At 46.9% G+C, this 16,869-nt stretch overlaps 1 protein-coding gene across 4 annotated transcripts; it reads left to right on the top strand.

Moving 5' to 3' along the window:
• The first annotated feature begins 1,092 nt into the window (after positions 1 to 1,092).
• Positions 1,093 to 6,633, top strand: LOC136496746 (tyrosine-protein phosphatase RLPH2-like). Of its 4 annotated transcripts, none has more exons than XR_010769110.1 (7): positions 1,093 to 1,443; positions 1,707 to 2,019; positions 2,096 to 2,326; positions 2,452 to 3,008; positions 3,389 to 4,115; positions 4,318 to 4,385; positions 4,466 to 4,535. XR_010769110.1 is itself a non-coding variant. In XM_066492508.1 (7 exons), exons 1-7 carry the CDS (start codon positions 1,311 to 1,313, stop codon positions 6,255 to 6,257), a joined length of 1,665 nt encoding a protein of 554 aa, XP_066348605.1. In that variant the 5' UTR covers positions 1,093 to 1,310; the 3' UTR covers positions 6,258 to 6,633. The 4 variants fall into 4 exon arrangements, 2 of the variants coding, with proteins under 2 accessions (XP_066348605.1, XP_066348604.1); XR_010769111.1 differs by having other exon boundaries at positions 3,389 to 4,040; positions 4,466 to 4,481; XM_066492508.1 differs by lacking the exon at positions 3,389 to 4,115 and adding an exon at positions 6,075 to 6,633 and having other exon boundaries at positions 4,466 to 4,645.
• Positions 6,634 to 16,869: the final 10,236 nt, after the last annotated feature.

Genomic DNA, 16,869 nt, shown 5'->3' with positions numbered 1-16,869 from the left:
CAAAAGGGGTGGGGCTAGGGAAGGATCTGGATCGGGTTGGATGCCGTGGATCAAGCGCCCATAAGATCCAACGGTGTGTATTGTCCCTCAGTAATGTAAGGTAGCCAGAGCTCGGAGGCGCCTCTTTTCATCCTCTCCATGATAAATTCGCTCCCCTGGTGCTCCACTAGCCTCCGGCGAACGCCCGGTAGCAGAAACGCCACCCGAGATGTCTGCTTCCTCCTCCCCACCTCGCACGGTGATCTGTGTGGCGCGACGTCCATGGCTACGTCACGAAGCTGGAGAGCCTCTGGTCCAACCTCCAGGCTACGCTCCCTTCCGACACCTTCGCCACCCCACGCTAGTCATCTTCCTCAGCGACTACAACGACCACGACCCGTACACTCGTAGGGTCCTCGACTTCCTCCTCGCGCTCCAGACGCGCCACCGGATGCAGCGCCACATCTTCCTCTGCGGCAACCACGACCTCACCTTTGCGGCGTTTGTCGAGGCGCTGCTGCCGTCGCCCGACAGCTCCCCGTTCTTTGCCACTTGAGACGAGTACATCCACAATGAGGAGCACAAGGGCAGTTCCGCGGGCCAGGGTATGAGGGCATGCACATGCAGGGGGAGGCGGTCGGGCGGGGGCATCAAGGAGAGGTGGAACCCAAGAAGGGGCTCCTGTGTGCTGTGTTGTGTTGCCGCCCATGGAGAAGAGTACAAGAAAGGCGCTCGTCCAAGGAGAAGAGCATAGGAGAGAGGACATGTAGGTCCTACATGTCATTCTCTACCAGGATGGATTCGAGGGGCTGTCGAAAAAAACAATTAAAAAATAAAGTAGCAAAATAGGTGGCTACATAACCCACATATAGTATCGCTGTCGCTGCTCTCATAAATCGTTTTCTCACTGCCAGCGGAATTACACTCCTAACGGTTTTCTGAGCTTTCGCGGTTTTTGGCCGTCAGGAAAACCCTCTCCTCTGTCTCCGTCCTCTGCCACCTCCGGCACGGGCGCACGGGGAAGACGACGCCACACGCGCTTCCGCGCGTCCCCACCCTGCTGGCCTTTTCCCTCTCCCATCCCCATGCAGCGCCAGCGCCTGGCCACTGCCTTCCACCTCCGGTCCTCCGCCGCACACGTTGCTCCCCCCATTCCTTCCATCCCCAGCCCTGCTCGCCCCCGCGGCTAATATTATCTTGCGCCGCTCCTCCTCGACCTCGGCTGCCGCCACTCCCCACGCGCGCACTAGCTTCCCGTGGGCAGCGCAGGTGAAGGAGCTGAGCGCGCGTGCGGGTGGTTGGACTCGGATGTGCGGCTGGGTGCGCGCGGGATGGCGTCGTTCGCTGTGTACGGTGCGAGGCTCGGGGTCGTGCGGACCGGCGGCTCGGCGCGATGTGGCGGGGAGCGGAGGAGTGGGGTGGACTTGCCGTCGGTGCTCTTCAGGAGGAAGAACGCCTTCTCTCGTAAGGCTCTCTCTCGCTTCCGCCCTCCCCCTCTATTCTTATTCGTATGTCTGCATTCCAACCGGTGGAAGCGAGCGAGCGCGGTTCCTGAATTGAAACCGGAACCTGCATTTTGTTGCGGCAATCGTTTCATCGTCTGGGCCAATAGGTTTTCTCGTTTTCTTCTTATTTTGCTTTCTCATCGTTGCAGCCTGCATATTGGTATTTGGTGGTGCTGTTTTCTCAGTTCTTATCAGCGGAGCTGGCTTTGTAATTTGTTGCAGGTACCGTTCTGAGCTGCGCTGGTGCTCCTGGAAAGGTGCTGGTTGTGGAGGAGAAGGCATACTACTCATCAGTAGCTCAAGCAACCTCAGCAGCGGCTGAAGCAAGCTCAGAAGCTGAAGCTGAGGAGAAGCCTGAGCCCTCAGAAGTGATTGAAGGCACTGATGAAACCGATGATATTGATGGCGCAGGCATGACAGCCAAAGCACCCCTCGTGGAGGAGAAACCACGAGTTATCCCACCACCAGGAGATGGCCAGCGAATACATGAGATTGACCCAATGTTGGAAGGGTTTTGGTGTCACCTTGACTACCGGTAAGCTGTACTGTGTGCGGTGAATGTACCGTCGTACAAGTAGGATATCCGGTCTCACTCCTGGCGGCCACGGCAGAGCGAGCAGCGAAAATCAAAGTCTCGGTCCGGGGAAACGGAGCCCGGACCAAACCCAGCGCGGCGGCGGCGGCGGCGGCGGATGGAGGCGTGGCGTGGCGGTCGCGGACGGCGCAAGGAAGGGGAGAGGCGCAGTCCAAAGTCCAAACGAGACGGGAGCGGAAGGGCCGAAGAGGGTGGGGACTGGGGATCGAGTTGGACGGCGTGGATCAAGCGACTCTAAGATCCAACGGTGCGTATTGTTCCCCAGTAATGTAAGGTAGCCAGAGTCCGGAGGCGCCTCTTTCATCACAGTTCACGGGATAATTCGCTCCTCTGGCGCTCGCTCTGCTCGCTACCCGTTTGTGTGCGGTGAAGCCTCCGGCGAACAGCCGTAGCGGAAACGCCGCCCGAGATGTCTGCTCCGTCCGCCCCACCCCGCACGGTGATCTGTGTGGGCGACGTCCACGGCTACATCACGAAGCTGGAGAGCCTCTGGTCCAACCTCCAGGCCGCACTCCCTGCCGACGCCTTCGCCACCGCGCTGGTCATCTTCCTCGGCGACTACAACGACCGCGGCCCGCACACCCGCAGGGTCCTCGACTTCCTCCTCGCGGTCCCGACGCGCCACCCCGGGCAGCGCCACGTCTTCCTCTGCGGCAACCACGACCTTGCCTTCGCGGCGTTCGTCGGGGCGCTGCCGCCGCCGCCCGACGGCTCCCCGTTCTCGGCCACCTGGGACGAGTACATCCACAATGAGGAGCACGAGGGGTGGTTCCGCGGGCCGGGATACGAGGGCATGCACGTGCAGGGGAGGCGGTGGGGCGGGGTCATCAAGGAGAGGTGGAACCCCAAGAAGGGGCTCCCGTACAAGGGCTCCATCTACGACGCGCAGCCCACCTTCGAATCCTACGGCGTCGCCCATGGTTCCCCTGGTCAGTCATGAAATTTTCTCGTCAGTTTGGTTTCTTGCATCCTTTCTTAATCAGTACTAGTTGCGGTTGTGTACTGTAGTTACCAACCAATGCAAATTTGCCATGGAACCTTAAGAAATGCTGAAATAGAGCAGGCAAGGAACCTATGAATTCTGATTTGCATGTTTACTAAATGAATGCACAATTTCCCAATAAGGCCTTGTTTGGATGCATGTGTATCCACTTTAATCCACATGTGTTGGAGTGTATTGGATTGAAACTTAGTTTAATTCCACTCCAATCCAATTCTAACACATGTGGGTTGAGATAGATACATGTGCATCCAAACAAGGCATAGTATGAGCAATTAATTTTGTTAATCAGTCATTTCATTGAGGTAGAAGAGAGAACAATGGGGGATTGGAGAAACCCAAAAGACACACCCAAGATACAACTCTCACAAAGGGTAACAACATCAGCAAGCTTGATGCAGCAAGCAACCAGAGGACCAAAAAGCTAGTCTAATGTAATGCCCTGGCGAGCAACTCCTGGAAGGGCCTTTTGCTCCAGCACGCAGCAGCACACCAAAGAATGAAATATAGATGCCACGACAAGTAACTCCTGGAGTCATTTTGGTTCAGCTGACAGCAGCACACCAAAGGATAGACTATGAACTCTATTTGCAGCACTATTGATATATAAGGATTTGCCCCATTGAGCACACAGTTGTTGCAATGGTTCCAAATTTTCCATCCCACAAGAATAATGAGATAATAAGCCCTTTCTTGACCTTCTTTCGAGACATCCTTCATTGCCTTGCACCACCAACTTGAGAATCTGCTGGTGGAAGGTTGTGGTGTGATGGCATGGTGGCGAGGCCCAACCACCAGAAAATTATAAACCAAACCTGTTGAGCAAAGGCACTGGAAAGCAACAGGTGCTGAATTGATTCTTCTTCCTGATCACAAAGAGGGCAGGCTGCTGGATGAGGAGTCCTCCCTTGGCAAGCCGATCTGCCATCCAACAGCAGTTGCGCAAAGCAAGCCAGATAATGTAAATTTTCTACACAAGATGAGAATGACTGCTTCAATGGAGTTTTATGTTTAACACCTGACACAGTAAAACTTGGTAAGCTATTCACTGATAAAGCAAGATACTGATACGAAACAAGAAATTTGGTACTCCTGACTAGATTGTGTAAGCATATAATCATACGTAACCTCCTGCCAGAAATTAACCAAACAATTTCTAATTTTCAGCAAATAGTTCCCTATTTCAAACAAGATCATCTTCTAATTCTAATTTGCTGTTGGTTCTAATTTCTTCACAGATCTCGCAAAGGCTGTGCCAGAGGAGCACAAGAGGTTTCTGCATGACTTGGTTTGGATACATGAAGAAGTGAGTTATTGTGTGAATTGCAAGTATTCAAGCAAGAGGTGATGCGCTCCTAAGGTATTCAGGTTATGGTTTTATGACAGGAAAATGTGCCAATTGATACGGATGAAGGACAAATCATCTGCAATCTGATTGCCGTCCATGCTGGCCTAGAGAGGACCATAGATTTGAATGAGCAACTTAGAGTTTTGAGAACTAGAGACACAAGGGTGCCAAAGGTTCAAATGCTTAGTGGGAGGCAAGATGTTTGGGACACACCCAAGGTGAAAAAAATCTGCATCTTATTTCTCTCTAGTTTACCAGAAAATAAACTTAGTTTCTGATTTTTTAATATTTACCAGCTTGGTGAGACAACATACTCTGCAGAATGATTCTGCAAATGCTTATTTCTGTATCATGAGTTTTAGGGAAGAGACCATCTTGGTCCTTAGAATGCATCTGTAAATGCTTTCAAAATGTGCAGTGCACTTGACACATCATTATTGGCTCATGATGTGTTAGTTCATGTTGTTGAGCTGATGTGACATCGTTTTAGCAGAGCTGGTGGCAGTAAACCTAACCTTTTTACTGGAGTTATCAGAGCTGATATTATATACTGCTGAGCTGAGTGCAGCCTGCTCTCTTAAGTCAACTCTTGATCCCACCCACTCCATGATGCTTCATTTTTCCAGTTTTTGAAGTTGAGAAAATTGATCTGTGAATATTTTAATTTTAGTCTCATCATCCCTTGGGTGAACAAATTACTTTTAAAAGTATAACAGGTTTGATAACTGATAAAGTATGAAATAGTAAGAGCTTTTTTTTTTAGAATAAATAGTAAGAGTTTTAAAGACACTGGTTCCGGTCTCTTGTCTTTTTATCTTTCTCACACTGCAAATCAGTCTTTGGCCTAACCTTGTATATTTGTATATACAGAATGAAACTAGCATAACATGCCTGTAAATCAAGTACAACTGCTGTAATGTTTCAAATGTGCTCATATTTAACACTAACAGGACAGGCCAATAGGATGTCTTGTATATTCTCTAGTATTCTCAACACAATATTCATTGGCGTGTTTGCATTACTCTGGTCGTCATGCTATTTTGAATTACCATTTGTCCCCTTGTAGAATGTAATCAGGTGCACCATGCAGAAACACTACCAGTTCATTCTTAGCAATGTTGTCTGGAAACTTCAATATGGATATGGTATAGGTACAGAATTTTCATTATTAGATAAAATTAAACACAGGAGTTCAGTGTTAATTGCACCATTACATTGTGATATCCAAATTCAATACACCTATGTACTTGTCGCTACAACACTCACATATATTTCTTGAAAATCTCTGCTTCTGTCATATAAATTGGTGAACCTGGCCCGGGTGTGTGGGTCCTCTGGCTGCAAGCTTTGTCTTTTTTTACATGTTCTGTGATTCTTTGGTTTTGTTGAAACTTGAAACAAGGAAGCATGAGTGCATGTGTATGGGATCAGTGCATGTGCATGGGCTGCCTATGCGAACATTGCTAGACATGATTTCTGTTCATGGCAGATACACACGACACCTATTGTACCTATATGACCTGTCCTGAATGTAGGGTAGTGCACAGTATCACGTTATGTGACCTCATTAGCCCTCATGAGTCATGATCGCCATTGTATTTATGTTGAAGCTTGAACAGAAATGTATCATGGACATCTGTTTTTCAGGATCTGACTGGCAAGCAGACTATCATTGTAAGTGGCCACCACGGGAAGCTCCACATCGACGGCCTCCGATTCATAATCGATGAAGGCGGTGGTTATGCAGACAAACCTATTGCTGCTATCGTGTTTCCTTCAAAGACATTGATCAGAAGTACCGAGGAAGCGGGAACCACATCACAGAGCTGATCTAGATATCGTCAGGAGCATTGAACACGGGGGGTGCAGTTTTTTTCCTTGTAATTAGTGCTTGTACTCATGTATCATATGTCAAACGACAATAGGAACAACGTCCAGAGGAAATAAGTTGGTGAACCTGTCATGTGGGGCCGACAGTACAGCCGCCGGCCTCCAGGGCAGTCCCTAAGGGGACGCATGGCCTGGAAGAACCCAAGGAGGTTTAGGCAGCTGGAGGGGCTGCAGTCTCTAAGGCAATTAAGTAGAAGCTGAAGAGATTAAGGAATTAATTAGCTAGCTAGCAGTTAATGGCTGGCGCAAGTAGCAATGGAGCAGAGCTCCTATATGTACCCCTGTACTCGTTGAAGGAAGTAAGAAAGAAGTTATTCCCTAATCTCCCTCTCTCTCTGCTATTCGTATTTTCATCAACAGCGTATTGCAGCCGAGGAGCACGTTTGGATGGCGTCATACAACCTTGAAGACGGTGCCCAGATGTGGTTCCTCCAAGTGCAGCAGGACGAGGGTACGCCGAGCCGCTCCAACCCCCTTCGCTTTGGGCCGCCGAGCCGCTCCAACCCCCTTGGTGAGCTGATGGCGTGCAAGCCGACGAGCTCGGTAGCGGAATACCAGAACCGCTTCGAGGCGCTGCTTCCTCGCGTCGGCATGCTCACGGAGGCGCAGCGCGTACAAGCGTTCACGGCAGGATTGCAGCCGCCGCTCAGCCTCGACGTGGAAGTCCACAACCTGCAGTCCCTCGTCATCGCCATGAGCCTTGCGTGCAAGCTGGAGCTGCGCGAATAGTACTACCCCGTCGCTGTTCCCGCTCCGCCTGCACCATAGCAGGCCACACATGGCCTCTTGATGGGGCCACCACCACAGCTGGCCCTGCCAGCCCCCCACCCTGTGCAGCCGCCCCTTCTCTCACCGTCGAGGGCCGCCAGGTGAAGCAGATGTCCCAATCAGAGATGAAGGAGTGGTGCCGCTTGGGCCTCTGTTTCAACTGCAACGAGAAGTTTGGCAGGGGTCACACCCGCGTCTGCCAGCATATCTTCCTCCTCGATCTGGCCGAGGCCGATGGCGACGACGATCCTGAGCAGACCGACGCTGCGGTTGCCAGCCCGTTCATCTCACTACTCGCCATGGCAGGCGTCCGCTCCAGCGAGACCATGTAGGTCCACATCCAGCTGGGCGGGGCGTCCTTACTGGCCCTGCTGGACTCGGGCTCCACCCACAACTTCGTCTCCGAGGAAGCAGCGGCACGCACCTCCCTCAAGCTCCGACCCCGCAGCAACATGAAGGTCACGGTGCCGAATGGGGAACGGGTGCCGTGCCCCGGCGTCTACCGTGTTGTTTCCTTCTCCCTCGCCGGCGAACCATTCTCCACCGACTTCTTCGCACTACCTCTGGCCGGCTACGACGTCGTCCTCGGCACCGACTGGTTGGCCTCCCTTGGCCCGATCCTCTAGGATTTCGGCGCTCTCACCATGTCCTTCTGGCACCGAGATCACAGGGTGTGCTGGACAGGCATCGTCGGGGGCTCCGGCCCTTCTCTACGGATGTACAGCGCGGCTGATCTCCTGCCAGCCCTGCTAGACGATCGCCCCCGTCAGTGGCTGCCATGGGCGGAATACATCTACAACACCGCCTTTCAGTCCACGCTCAAAACCATGCCATTCCAGCTCGTCTATGGTCGTGAGCCACCCTCCATCCGCTCCTATGAGCCTGGTGAAACCAGGGTGGCTACGATGGCCAAGACCATGGCGGAACGCGATGAGATGCTGGCTGATGCCCGGGCCCGGCTAGAGCAAGCTTAGGACGTCTACAAGCAGTTCTACAACAAGCATCACCGCGACGTTCACTACATCGTGGGTGATTGGGTCTGGCTTTGTCTGCGCCATCGTGCCCCCGCCTCCCTCCACGACGTCACCAAAGGGAGCTGCGGGCCTAGTACTATGGGCCGTATCGCATCTCTGCCATCATCAACGACGTCGCCTACCTCCTCGAGTTCCCTCCCCGCACCCGGCTGCACGATGTCTTCCACGTCGGGCTCCTGAAGAAGTTCGTGGGTACTCCCCCGGCCACCCCCCGGCTCTGCCTCCTATGCATCATGGTGCCTCACAGCCGGTTCCAGAACGCGCCTCACGATCCAGGCTTGCTCGAGGCATCCGCCAAGTCCTGATCCATTGGCAAGGCGAGCCCTCGGCCTCCGCTACCTGGGAGGACATTAACAGCTTCACCGAGCGTTACCCAAGCTTCCAGCTCGAGGACGAGCTGCTCGTCAAGGGGGGGAGAGATGTCATGTGGGGCCGACAGTACAGTCGCCGACCTCGAACACGAGGTGCTGCCAGGGCAGTCCCCAAGGGGACGCATGGCCTGGAAGAACCCAAGGAGGTTTAGGCGGCTGGAGGGGCTGCAGACTCTAAGGCAATTAAGCAGAAGTTGAAGAGATTAAGGAATTAATTAGCCAGCTAGTAGTTAATGGTTGGCGCAAGTAGCAATGGAGCAGAGCTCCTATATGTACCCCTGTACTCGTTGAAGGAAGTAAGAAAGAAGTTATTCCCTGATCTCCCTCTCTCTCCCTGCTATTCTTAATCTCACCCCCTGCTGTGATAGCTAGGCAAAAACCCTGACACCTCAATTACCTGGTTCGAGTTATGAACTGAGAAGCCAAGGGCCTCCAACTCTAGGAGCCCAGGTCCTTGACAGAACCTAACCTGCGTCTTCGCACTGTCCTGTTCGTTTTGCTGAAAAGTCAGGCTAAAAAGTACCGTTCGTTGATTTGTTGTGAGAGGAAAATACTATTCTTTGCTGAAAAAGTACTGCTGATAAGCCAAGCGAACAGGTAGTCACGAAGTGTAACTATTTGATACTGTCAACTTGGAGGAGAGACTGTACATCCTCTTTTTTAGGGCAATAATTCAATAAACTTTACATCCTGGTCAGTTGTGTTTTTTTTTGGGGGGGAGGTGGGGGGGGGGGGGGGGGGGGGGGGGGGGGGGGGGAGGATTGTCAGTTTTGAGTTGTGTGAGATTGTGACCTGGCTGCCTGTGTGCATTTGAGATTTCCACCATCTCTCAAGGCAAAGGCTTTCCTTTTACACGTAAGTACATTTCCTATTGTAAACATGAAGTGTTGATAACATGCTGTCCCTCACTTGATGCTATATTCGACAGATTTGGAAGGGACACGGCCACACGGGCATGTACACGGTGCAGGCTCGCTTGCCATTTTGCGCCGTAAAAAATTCTGGAGGTAGACTGGTAGAGCAAAGGGCTGCGAAATATCAGCTAGGCCGAATTGACGGCCAGGAGGAGAGCACGGATGCTCGTAGGCCCATCGTACCACGGCCGAGCCTTTTCGTCCGTTTGTTTCTGAATTCTGATGCTGTGAGGCGATCTGGCCGGGCTACAGAAAGCGATCGCCGTCGCCGATATGTCCAGGGGAGGGATTGCAGGTTTCAGACGGTTCCCATCATCCCCTAGAGACCCTGTATTAGATCCAAAACCTCTGTAAATTACAGGTTCGGAAAATTTTCCGATGCCGACTGCATTTTGCTGCTTGGAAGACCGGTTTCCTTACTAAATTTACATTCGGTTAGGGGCAATACAGGTGTAAAATAAAAATCTTCTGCCGAGACCTGAAAAATAAAACGATAAATATCGGGGCATCTTCGGTTCGCCGAACTCGGCTCGTTTCTCTAGCTTGTTTCGGCGGCGGCACAGAAGAGCGCTGTCTCGGCGGCGGCGCAGAAGAGCGCTACCTAGCGAAGGATCGCGACGGTGTGGAGGTGTGCCTAGCCGAGGGCGGCGGCGACGCGACTGCCACCTGATAGAACTTATACTCCTCAGGATCATGATTAGCCTAACACAGGAACACCTAAGCCTTAATTAATACGTAATTAGACTTACCCGATTAGAAAGACCTTCTGGATCCTAGCGAAGACCCGTGCCTGCTTGGTGGAGAAGCAGGAGAGGTGATGAGGGCGTTGGTGGTGTGGACGCCGGCACAGGGTGGCCGGCGAATGGATCCTAGTCTTTAGGAAGCGCCCCGAGCTAACCTTGACCGCAAGGTGGTTAGGGTGGCTAATCACGGACTTAATCCCTTCTCACTTAGACTCCGTGATCCCTTTCTTATAGCTCGGGCACCTCTGGGACCAGGCCATTATCCGTTAGTTCCATTAGGTCCATCGGTCATGGACCGTTAGTGGGCCATTAAGCCCCTAATGACTTGGACTAAGTGAGATCATTCCAACGTTCTCCCCCATGATCGAATGGCTTAGTTCCCCCATGATCAAATGGCTTAGTAATTTTATTATTAGTCCAATTCTCAATAGAATAGTGTACTAAGATGAAAAATCATAACAGGCAGTTAAGCACCATTAGATCAAGCATCTATAGTAGACCACTCTACATTGAACATAACCATTACTTATGCTTATTATAGAGAAACTTATGGGGAGATAAACTTATGTATTTTAAACCACTCTTTCGATAAGCGATTGCAACAGTCAATTAAGTATTGATGAATCCAGTCACTATATCGCACCATTCATATTTCAGAATAGTTTATTCTTAGTCTTATGATGGCCTCTTTATGGTCCTATTGTGCAGTTTGTTTTCACTTATACTTGTGTGCACATACAAAGAATTATTTATACTTCCAAAATCACAATTTTGAGATCTCAATCTTATCCCATATGGTACGCGACCAATAAACTTAATGCCGGCATAGTGGGAAAACTTAAATTGAATATGGTGCTCAACACTTAAAACTTAAACACTTAAAACTTTAAACTTACTTAGTGAGCACCAACATCTTAAACTTACATAATTAACTTTGATTTTGGGTTGGTCTTTCACACAATCTTTGGTTTGGCAAAAACCACTTGACATGTTACTCGAACCAAAAGAAAACTGCACAACTTATATACAACATATTCCGGGATGAATACCTTATGCTAAAAGTAACTTATAGTAATAACTTTATTCTTAATAAACTAAGATAAACTTAACTTACATTAATTAAAGGAAAAAGTCTACTTAACCCCCACCTATCATACTTGGTCTACTTCACCCTCTCAACTATAAAACCGTCTGTTTTACCCCATGAACTATCTAAAACCGTCTGTTTTACCCCCTGGGGCGGTTTTCAGCGCGGCTTTGCTACAGTAATAGCGGTTTGCTACAGTGACGATGGGTTTGCTACAGTACCCATGGTTTTGAATTTTCCTTTTTTTATTTATTTCCGGTGAATTTTTTAAAAATCATAGTAAATCATAGAAAAATCATAAAATGAAAAATCTAATTTTATTAGACTCCACATGAGTAGATCTACATAGTGAATATATAATACGGTACACTTTAGTACAAAATTTTTACTGTAGCCTTAGATTAATTGAAAAATCCAATTTTGTCTGCAATTAATTAGAATTTATCTATAAATAAGTTATACATAGTCCAATGAGTACGAAATTTTTACTATAGTTCAAGCATACAATAATTAGCGTACCATAAAAATTTCACCACAATTGGACCATAGAAGCTGTAGCTATGAATTATTCTAATTAATTACAGACAAAATTAGATTTTCCAATTAATCTAAGGCTACAGTAAAAATTTTGTACTAAAGTATACCGTATTATATATTCACTATGTAGATCTACTCATGTGGAGTCCAATAAAATTAGATTTTTCATTTTATGATTTTTCTATGATTTACTATGATTTTTCAAAAATTCACCGGAAATAAATAAAAAAAGGAAAATCCAAAACCACAGGCACTGTAGCAAACCCATCGTCAGTGTAGCAAACGTGCTGTTGCTGTAGCAAAACCGCCGCTAAAAACCGCCCCAGGGGGTAAAACAGACGGTTTTAGATAGTTCAGGGGGTAAAACAGACGGTTTCATAGTTGAGGGGGTGAAGTAGACCAAGTATGATAGGTGGGGGGGGTTTAAGTAGACTTTTTCCATTAATTAAACATGCTATAGCTTAGTTTTATATTAGAAGCTATGCTTTAAAGATAGGTTGAAGCCATTCCACAACATGGCCCCCCTGACAAGAGTGTTGATAAATACTTACGTAGATTTCTTAATATCAACACATCTTGCAAAAGAAGATTAACGTCATAGCAACCTATAACTTAGTGGTTACTAGACTTCTTATTCATGAGCATGTAGTATTTAATATGCATAAAGCAAATACTTTTTAAATCTTTCCAGGGATCCATTCCTAGACTATGTTTGCCCAGAATCCTGGTCATAAGCTATAAGGACGTGTAATAACTTAGTCATAAAACTTATAGCTTACTTATAATACTTATGTGTAATGCTTATGTCAGCATATTTTTAAAATGAAAACCTTATCGCCCTTATACTAGAGTATGACTAATCTTTCAACTTATGACATAATTTCAAATACTTCATTTTATGGACCCATCTTGGTGAATCTTAGTATTTCAATAGGTATAAGGAACATCACCAAGATAAACTTATATAATATCTTTGTTGCTTTACTTATAGTCATCAAGATAAAATAAAATGATTAACTTTATACCTCTGTTTATCTTATTGTAATCATGAAATGAAAAAGCAGACAAAAGCCACTTAGGAACTGCTTAGTATATTATGGAGAGTTTATTATCATTTTCCTTTAGAGTCACTTTAGGTTATATGGAACCATAACAGCCCACTGTTTTGACTCCATTAGAAATGTCTTATAATCTTGAAAAACTGAATGGATGCTAAAAGAGATTAACTTATTGACTTACCTTTGTCGTTCTTATTAAATTAAACTTAATAAATCACTTAATGGAGTGGATTAATGTAAAACTCTACATCTCTCCCCCTCAAAATGTGAACCAAAAAACCATGTCACATTTCGAAGGCTTATATTAAATCCACTTCATCGAGTTATTTTATCTTTTAGCATGCACATTTCTTTTGAGCTTAATCTTAATATTTCAAACTTAAAGCAATTGATCAGATTCAAACTTAAAGCAATTGATAAGAGGAATTGCTCCCCCCTGGTCCTTACCATCATGAAACTTTTTATGATGAGAACTTAAACTTTTCTAAGGGCTTAAATATGTGCATAACCCTTTTTTTACATAACCTTAAGACAACAATCTTACTTTACACTTTTGTCAGGGTACATATAAAACAACTCAAGCTTATGGTTGCACTTAACAATATAGATACATAATCTTAAATACAAAAAGAACTTTAAACTAAATTAAAAGTTCAACATGATATTAATCCTACGCTGATCAGATCAATAATATGTCAATAATATAATTAAAAGAAAACATTGTACTTAAGAGAGATGACTCATGAATACAATCACCTTTGGGCAAACAAATATTTATGTGCCAAGTCTCATGTCTCCAACCAAGATTTCTCGTTGATTCCATCTTAATTAGAGACATCTGATCTCTAACCAAAACTTTCCTTTGGTTCCATTTCGATTAAAGAGGAGCAACTTAGTGACCATGAAGGTAATGCTTCAGACTGCAGCTTAAGATTAATTGAATAACAAGTGACTATAAACAACGTTGGTCATAATACAGCCACAAGCCACAAAACCAATTATATACTTAATTGCGGAAGCATAAAAAAATGAGGATCAAGTGAAGATAGATTTTCCTCATCTGTTTGAGGTGTAACACAATCACGTTAGGAGTCAAGATGGGCTTTGGACAGTCAAGAAAGACTGTGCCATATGAAGTTTGGTTATACCCTTGAGTTTAAAGTTTCTGTATTCAAGACAGTTGTATCCCTCAACTTAAGGGGGTAGTCCGTGCAGCCAAATCTTTTGTTCTTGAGCTTTGGAGACGAGACATGTGTAACTTGTAAGCCAGTTTACAATGCAAGTTGAGATGTTGGAATGTTTATCTAAGTTCTATTCCTAGTTCTGTCTCCCTTCCTTGTCCCTAGCCTTTTTTTTAATCTCAGGACGAGATTCATCTTAAGGGGGTAGAATTGTAACACCCTCAAATTTAAATTTTTGAAAATGGACCTAAAAATATTTAATTTGGAATTTTTGTGCACCTAAAATATAGGAAAATAATTTTTTTCATTAAATTAAAATTCATCATAAGGTAGCAACATGTTTGAGCATACATGCCATTGCATTTGATTTATTTGGTTGAGTGGTTTTGATTGAAAATTCAAAATGGTTAAAATTGCTTTTGCAAATGAAATTAAAAATGGCTTTGAAATAAAAGAAAAAAATAGAAAATGAAATAATTTAAAAAGTTATTCTCGAAAATTTACCCAAAATTGGTTCATTTATGTTTGAATTAAAAAGTGTATTTTAAATCATATTTATACTCAATTCGGTTCATATTTGAATTTGTTTTGAATTAAGAAAAAAAAAGGATTTGGAAAAAATAAAAAGAAGAAAGATCTCCTCTCTCATTTTGGCCCGAAGGCCCATGCTTCCTCTCCCCTTGGCCTGCTCTGTGCCTTCCTTCCCGGCCTAGCCTGCTGGCGGCCTAGTACCGCGCGCCGCCCCTCCTTCCCGCCTCTCCCGCACGCGGCCTGCTCCTCACCAGCCCACTTCGCGTCGCTTCGCGCGCGCGCCCACGCAGCCCAGCTCACTGCCTTGGCCCGCTTCGGCCTTCACCACGCGCTGCTTGGCCTTTCCCACATGTGCTCCGCTCCCTTTCCTCTTGCTGTGATATGGGTCCCGCTCGTCAGCGCCCCTTTCCCTTCTTCCCCACGCTTCCCCTTTCCTTTCTCGCCGCCGATGATGGCGCTGCCACCTACGACAAGCCATCGCGCCCACGCCCGTATGGCAAGTGACCAAAATCACCATGCCCCACTCCCCTTCCATCCACGCAGTACCTATCGGCTACAAATTCTGAACCGAGCGCCTCCCTCTCTTCTTTTCTCCATTCGTCCGCTCGAGCTCGCCACCGCCGCCCCGTAGCCCACTGCTCCGCTGCGACCTACCGGTGCCATAGGTATCCCTAATTTCATGTTTTGGTCACGGATTGCTCGGATTTCCCCTCACACGCACCCCTTTCTCTCTCTCTAGCCGCCGTCACCGTCGACCCGTGCCTTTAGAGCCCTCCTGGATGCCGCGATCCCTTCCAATTGACTCACGGTGAGCTTCTCGTTCTCCTCGTACTTCCTATTCATTGAATAGCACACTAGAACGTTATATCAGCGAGCACCAGTCACTATCGCCATGGCGTCACCATGGGACGTCGCTCTGGCATGTTCCCCACCCTAGGTTTGCGCTCCGTTGAGTTCGCTAGGTCCTGCGCTTCACGTCTGTAGGTTTGGGTTGGTTTGGGATGGCCGGAATCACCCATACCAGCGACATCGGTGAGCTCAAATCACCAGCACCCATGGCACCGCCGTACGGGCATAGCACATCGGCAAGGAAAGTCACTCATTGCATCAGCCCTATTAGATCATCAATGAATGGTCGAGATTAAAACGAATTGGTTTAGTGTGTAGCCGGTCCATCGCGACTGTCGACTCGGTCCACGGTACCGCGTCAGCACGAGTCCACCGCACACGTGGTGCACCACGCCAACCAGTTGTCACAGAACCGACTAATTTATAAGAGCATAAGTACAAAAACAATCGCTAAAATGATTAAATTCTCGCACTTGAGCCCATATAAACCCGGTAGTCAACTGAAACCTCGAAGGATTTCAAACCAACTTGCATACAACCAAGATCACAGTAATTCAACATAACATATCATACGTTACAACATTTCACAGACGGTTTGCAAATAGGTTACAACACCTCAGAGTCATCATTATTATAAAACAAGTCTTGTAAAGTATGCGAAAGCAAATAGTTTAACTTACACACCTGAGTTCAAATAGAAATACTGGTTTGCTGATCACAACCCGCAAAAGCATTCGGATAAGGGAAACAGAGATCATGCCCATGATCTAGTCTTCGTCACCCGCCGGGTGGAGATAATACTTACAGAATCCTTGATATAGAAGGTCATCTACAACAAGAGGGAATAAATCCTAAGTACGAGAATGTACTCAGCGAGACTTACCTGTCGGAAACAAAAAATAATTGACACCAAGGATCATGCATAGCTTAATTTAGTGGATCAGGCTGATACTTTTTTTTTGCGAAAAAGCATAAGTAATAATGATCAACTCTTAACCTGAACTAGCAGTGACTTTTAGCCATTAACCTATCATCTATATTAGCACCTGTACTAAGCAATCATTTGATTAAGGTGCAAACAATAATAACCATAGTAGGTATAATTTGTGGCAACATTATCATCATCATCCATTTAACCATAACATTAAATTAAGTGAATCTACGTTGCCGCTGCTTAGTCAAGTTCCCACTATCCGGGAGAGACGGCGATTCGAATTGATTCCTATCCAGCTAGAGGGGTATTCCTAAACACAAACCCTGCTTCCCCCGTCAGGGTCGCAAACAAGTCACCTTTGGTACAACTCAGGAGAAAATAAAAGAAAAGACGTGGGTCTGGGCTGTCCTGTATTCTCAGAGAACCACTCTGCCAGGAAGTGCAGGATTTTAAGCACCTAACTCCCCTTGGGCTTATGCCAATGGCTCTCCGCACATCCTTACTACCTCCAGAATGCATCCAACCCCCATGGTTCTTGGCCTGAG

This window comes from Miscanthus floridulus, chromosome 12 (assembly GCF_019320115.1).
Source record: "Miscanthus floridulus cultivar M001 chromosome 12, ASM1932011v1, whole genome shotgun sequence".
NCBI classification, from domain to species: domain Eukaryota; kingdom Viridiplantae; phylum Streptophyta; class Magnoliopsida; order Poales; family Poaceae; genus Miscanthus; species Miscanthus floridulus.
Note: the sequence above shows the minus strand (reverse complement) of the source record. Positions and strands in the feature narration are given on the sequence as shown.

Excerpts from the sequence above, each read along its gene's own strand:
- LOC136496746 (XM_066492507.1), top strand. The coding sequence starts at position 1,311 with ATGGCGTCGTTCGCTGTGTACGGTGCGAGGCTCGGGGTCGTGCGGACC. Across the intron at positions 4,386-4,465 it reads TGGTTTGGATACATGAAGAA|GAAAATGTGCCAATTGATAC; the intron begins GTGAGTTATTGT and ends GTTTTATGACAG. Across the intron at positions 4,646-6,074 it reads ATGTTTGGGACACACCCAAG|GATCTGACTGGCAAGCAGAC; the intron begins GTGAAAAAAATC and ends TCTGTTTTTCAG.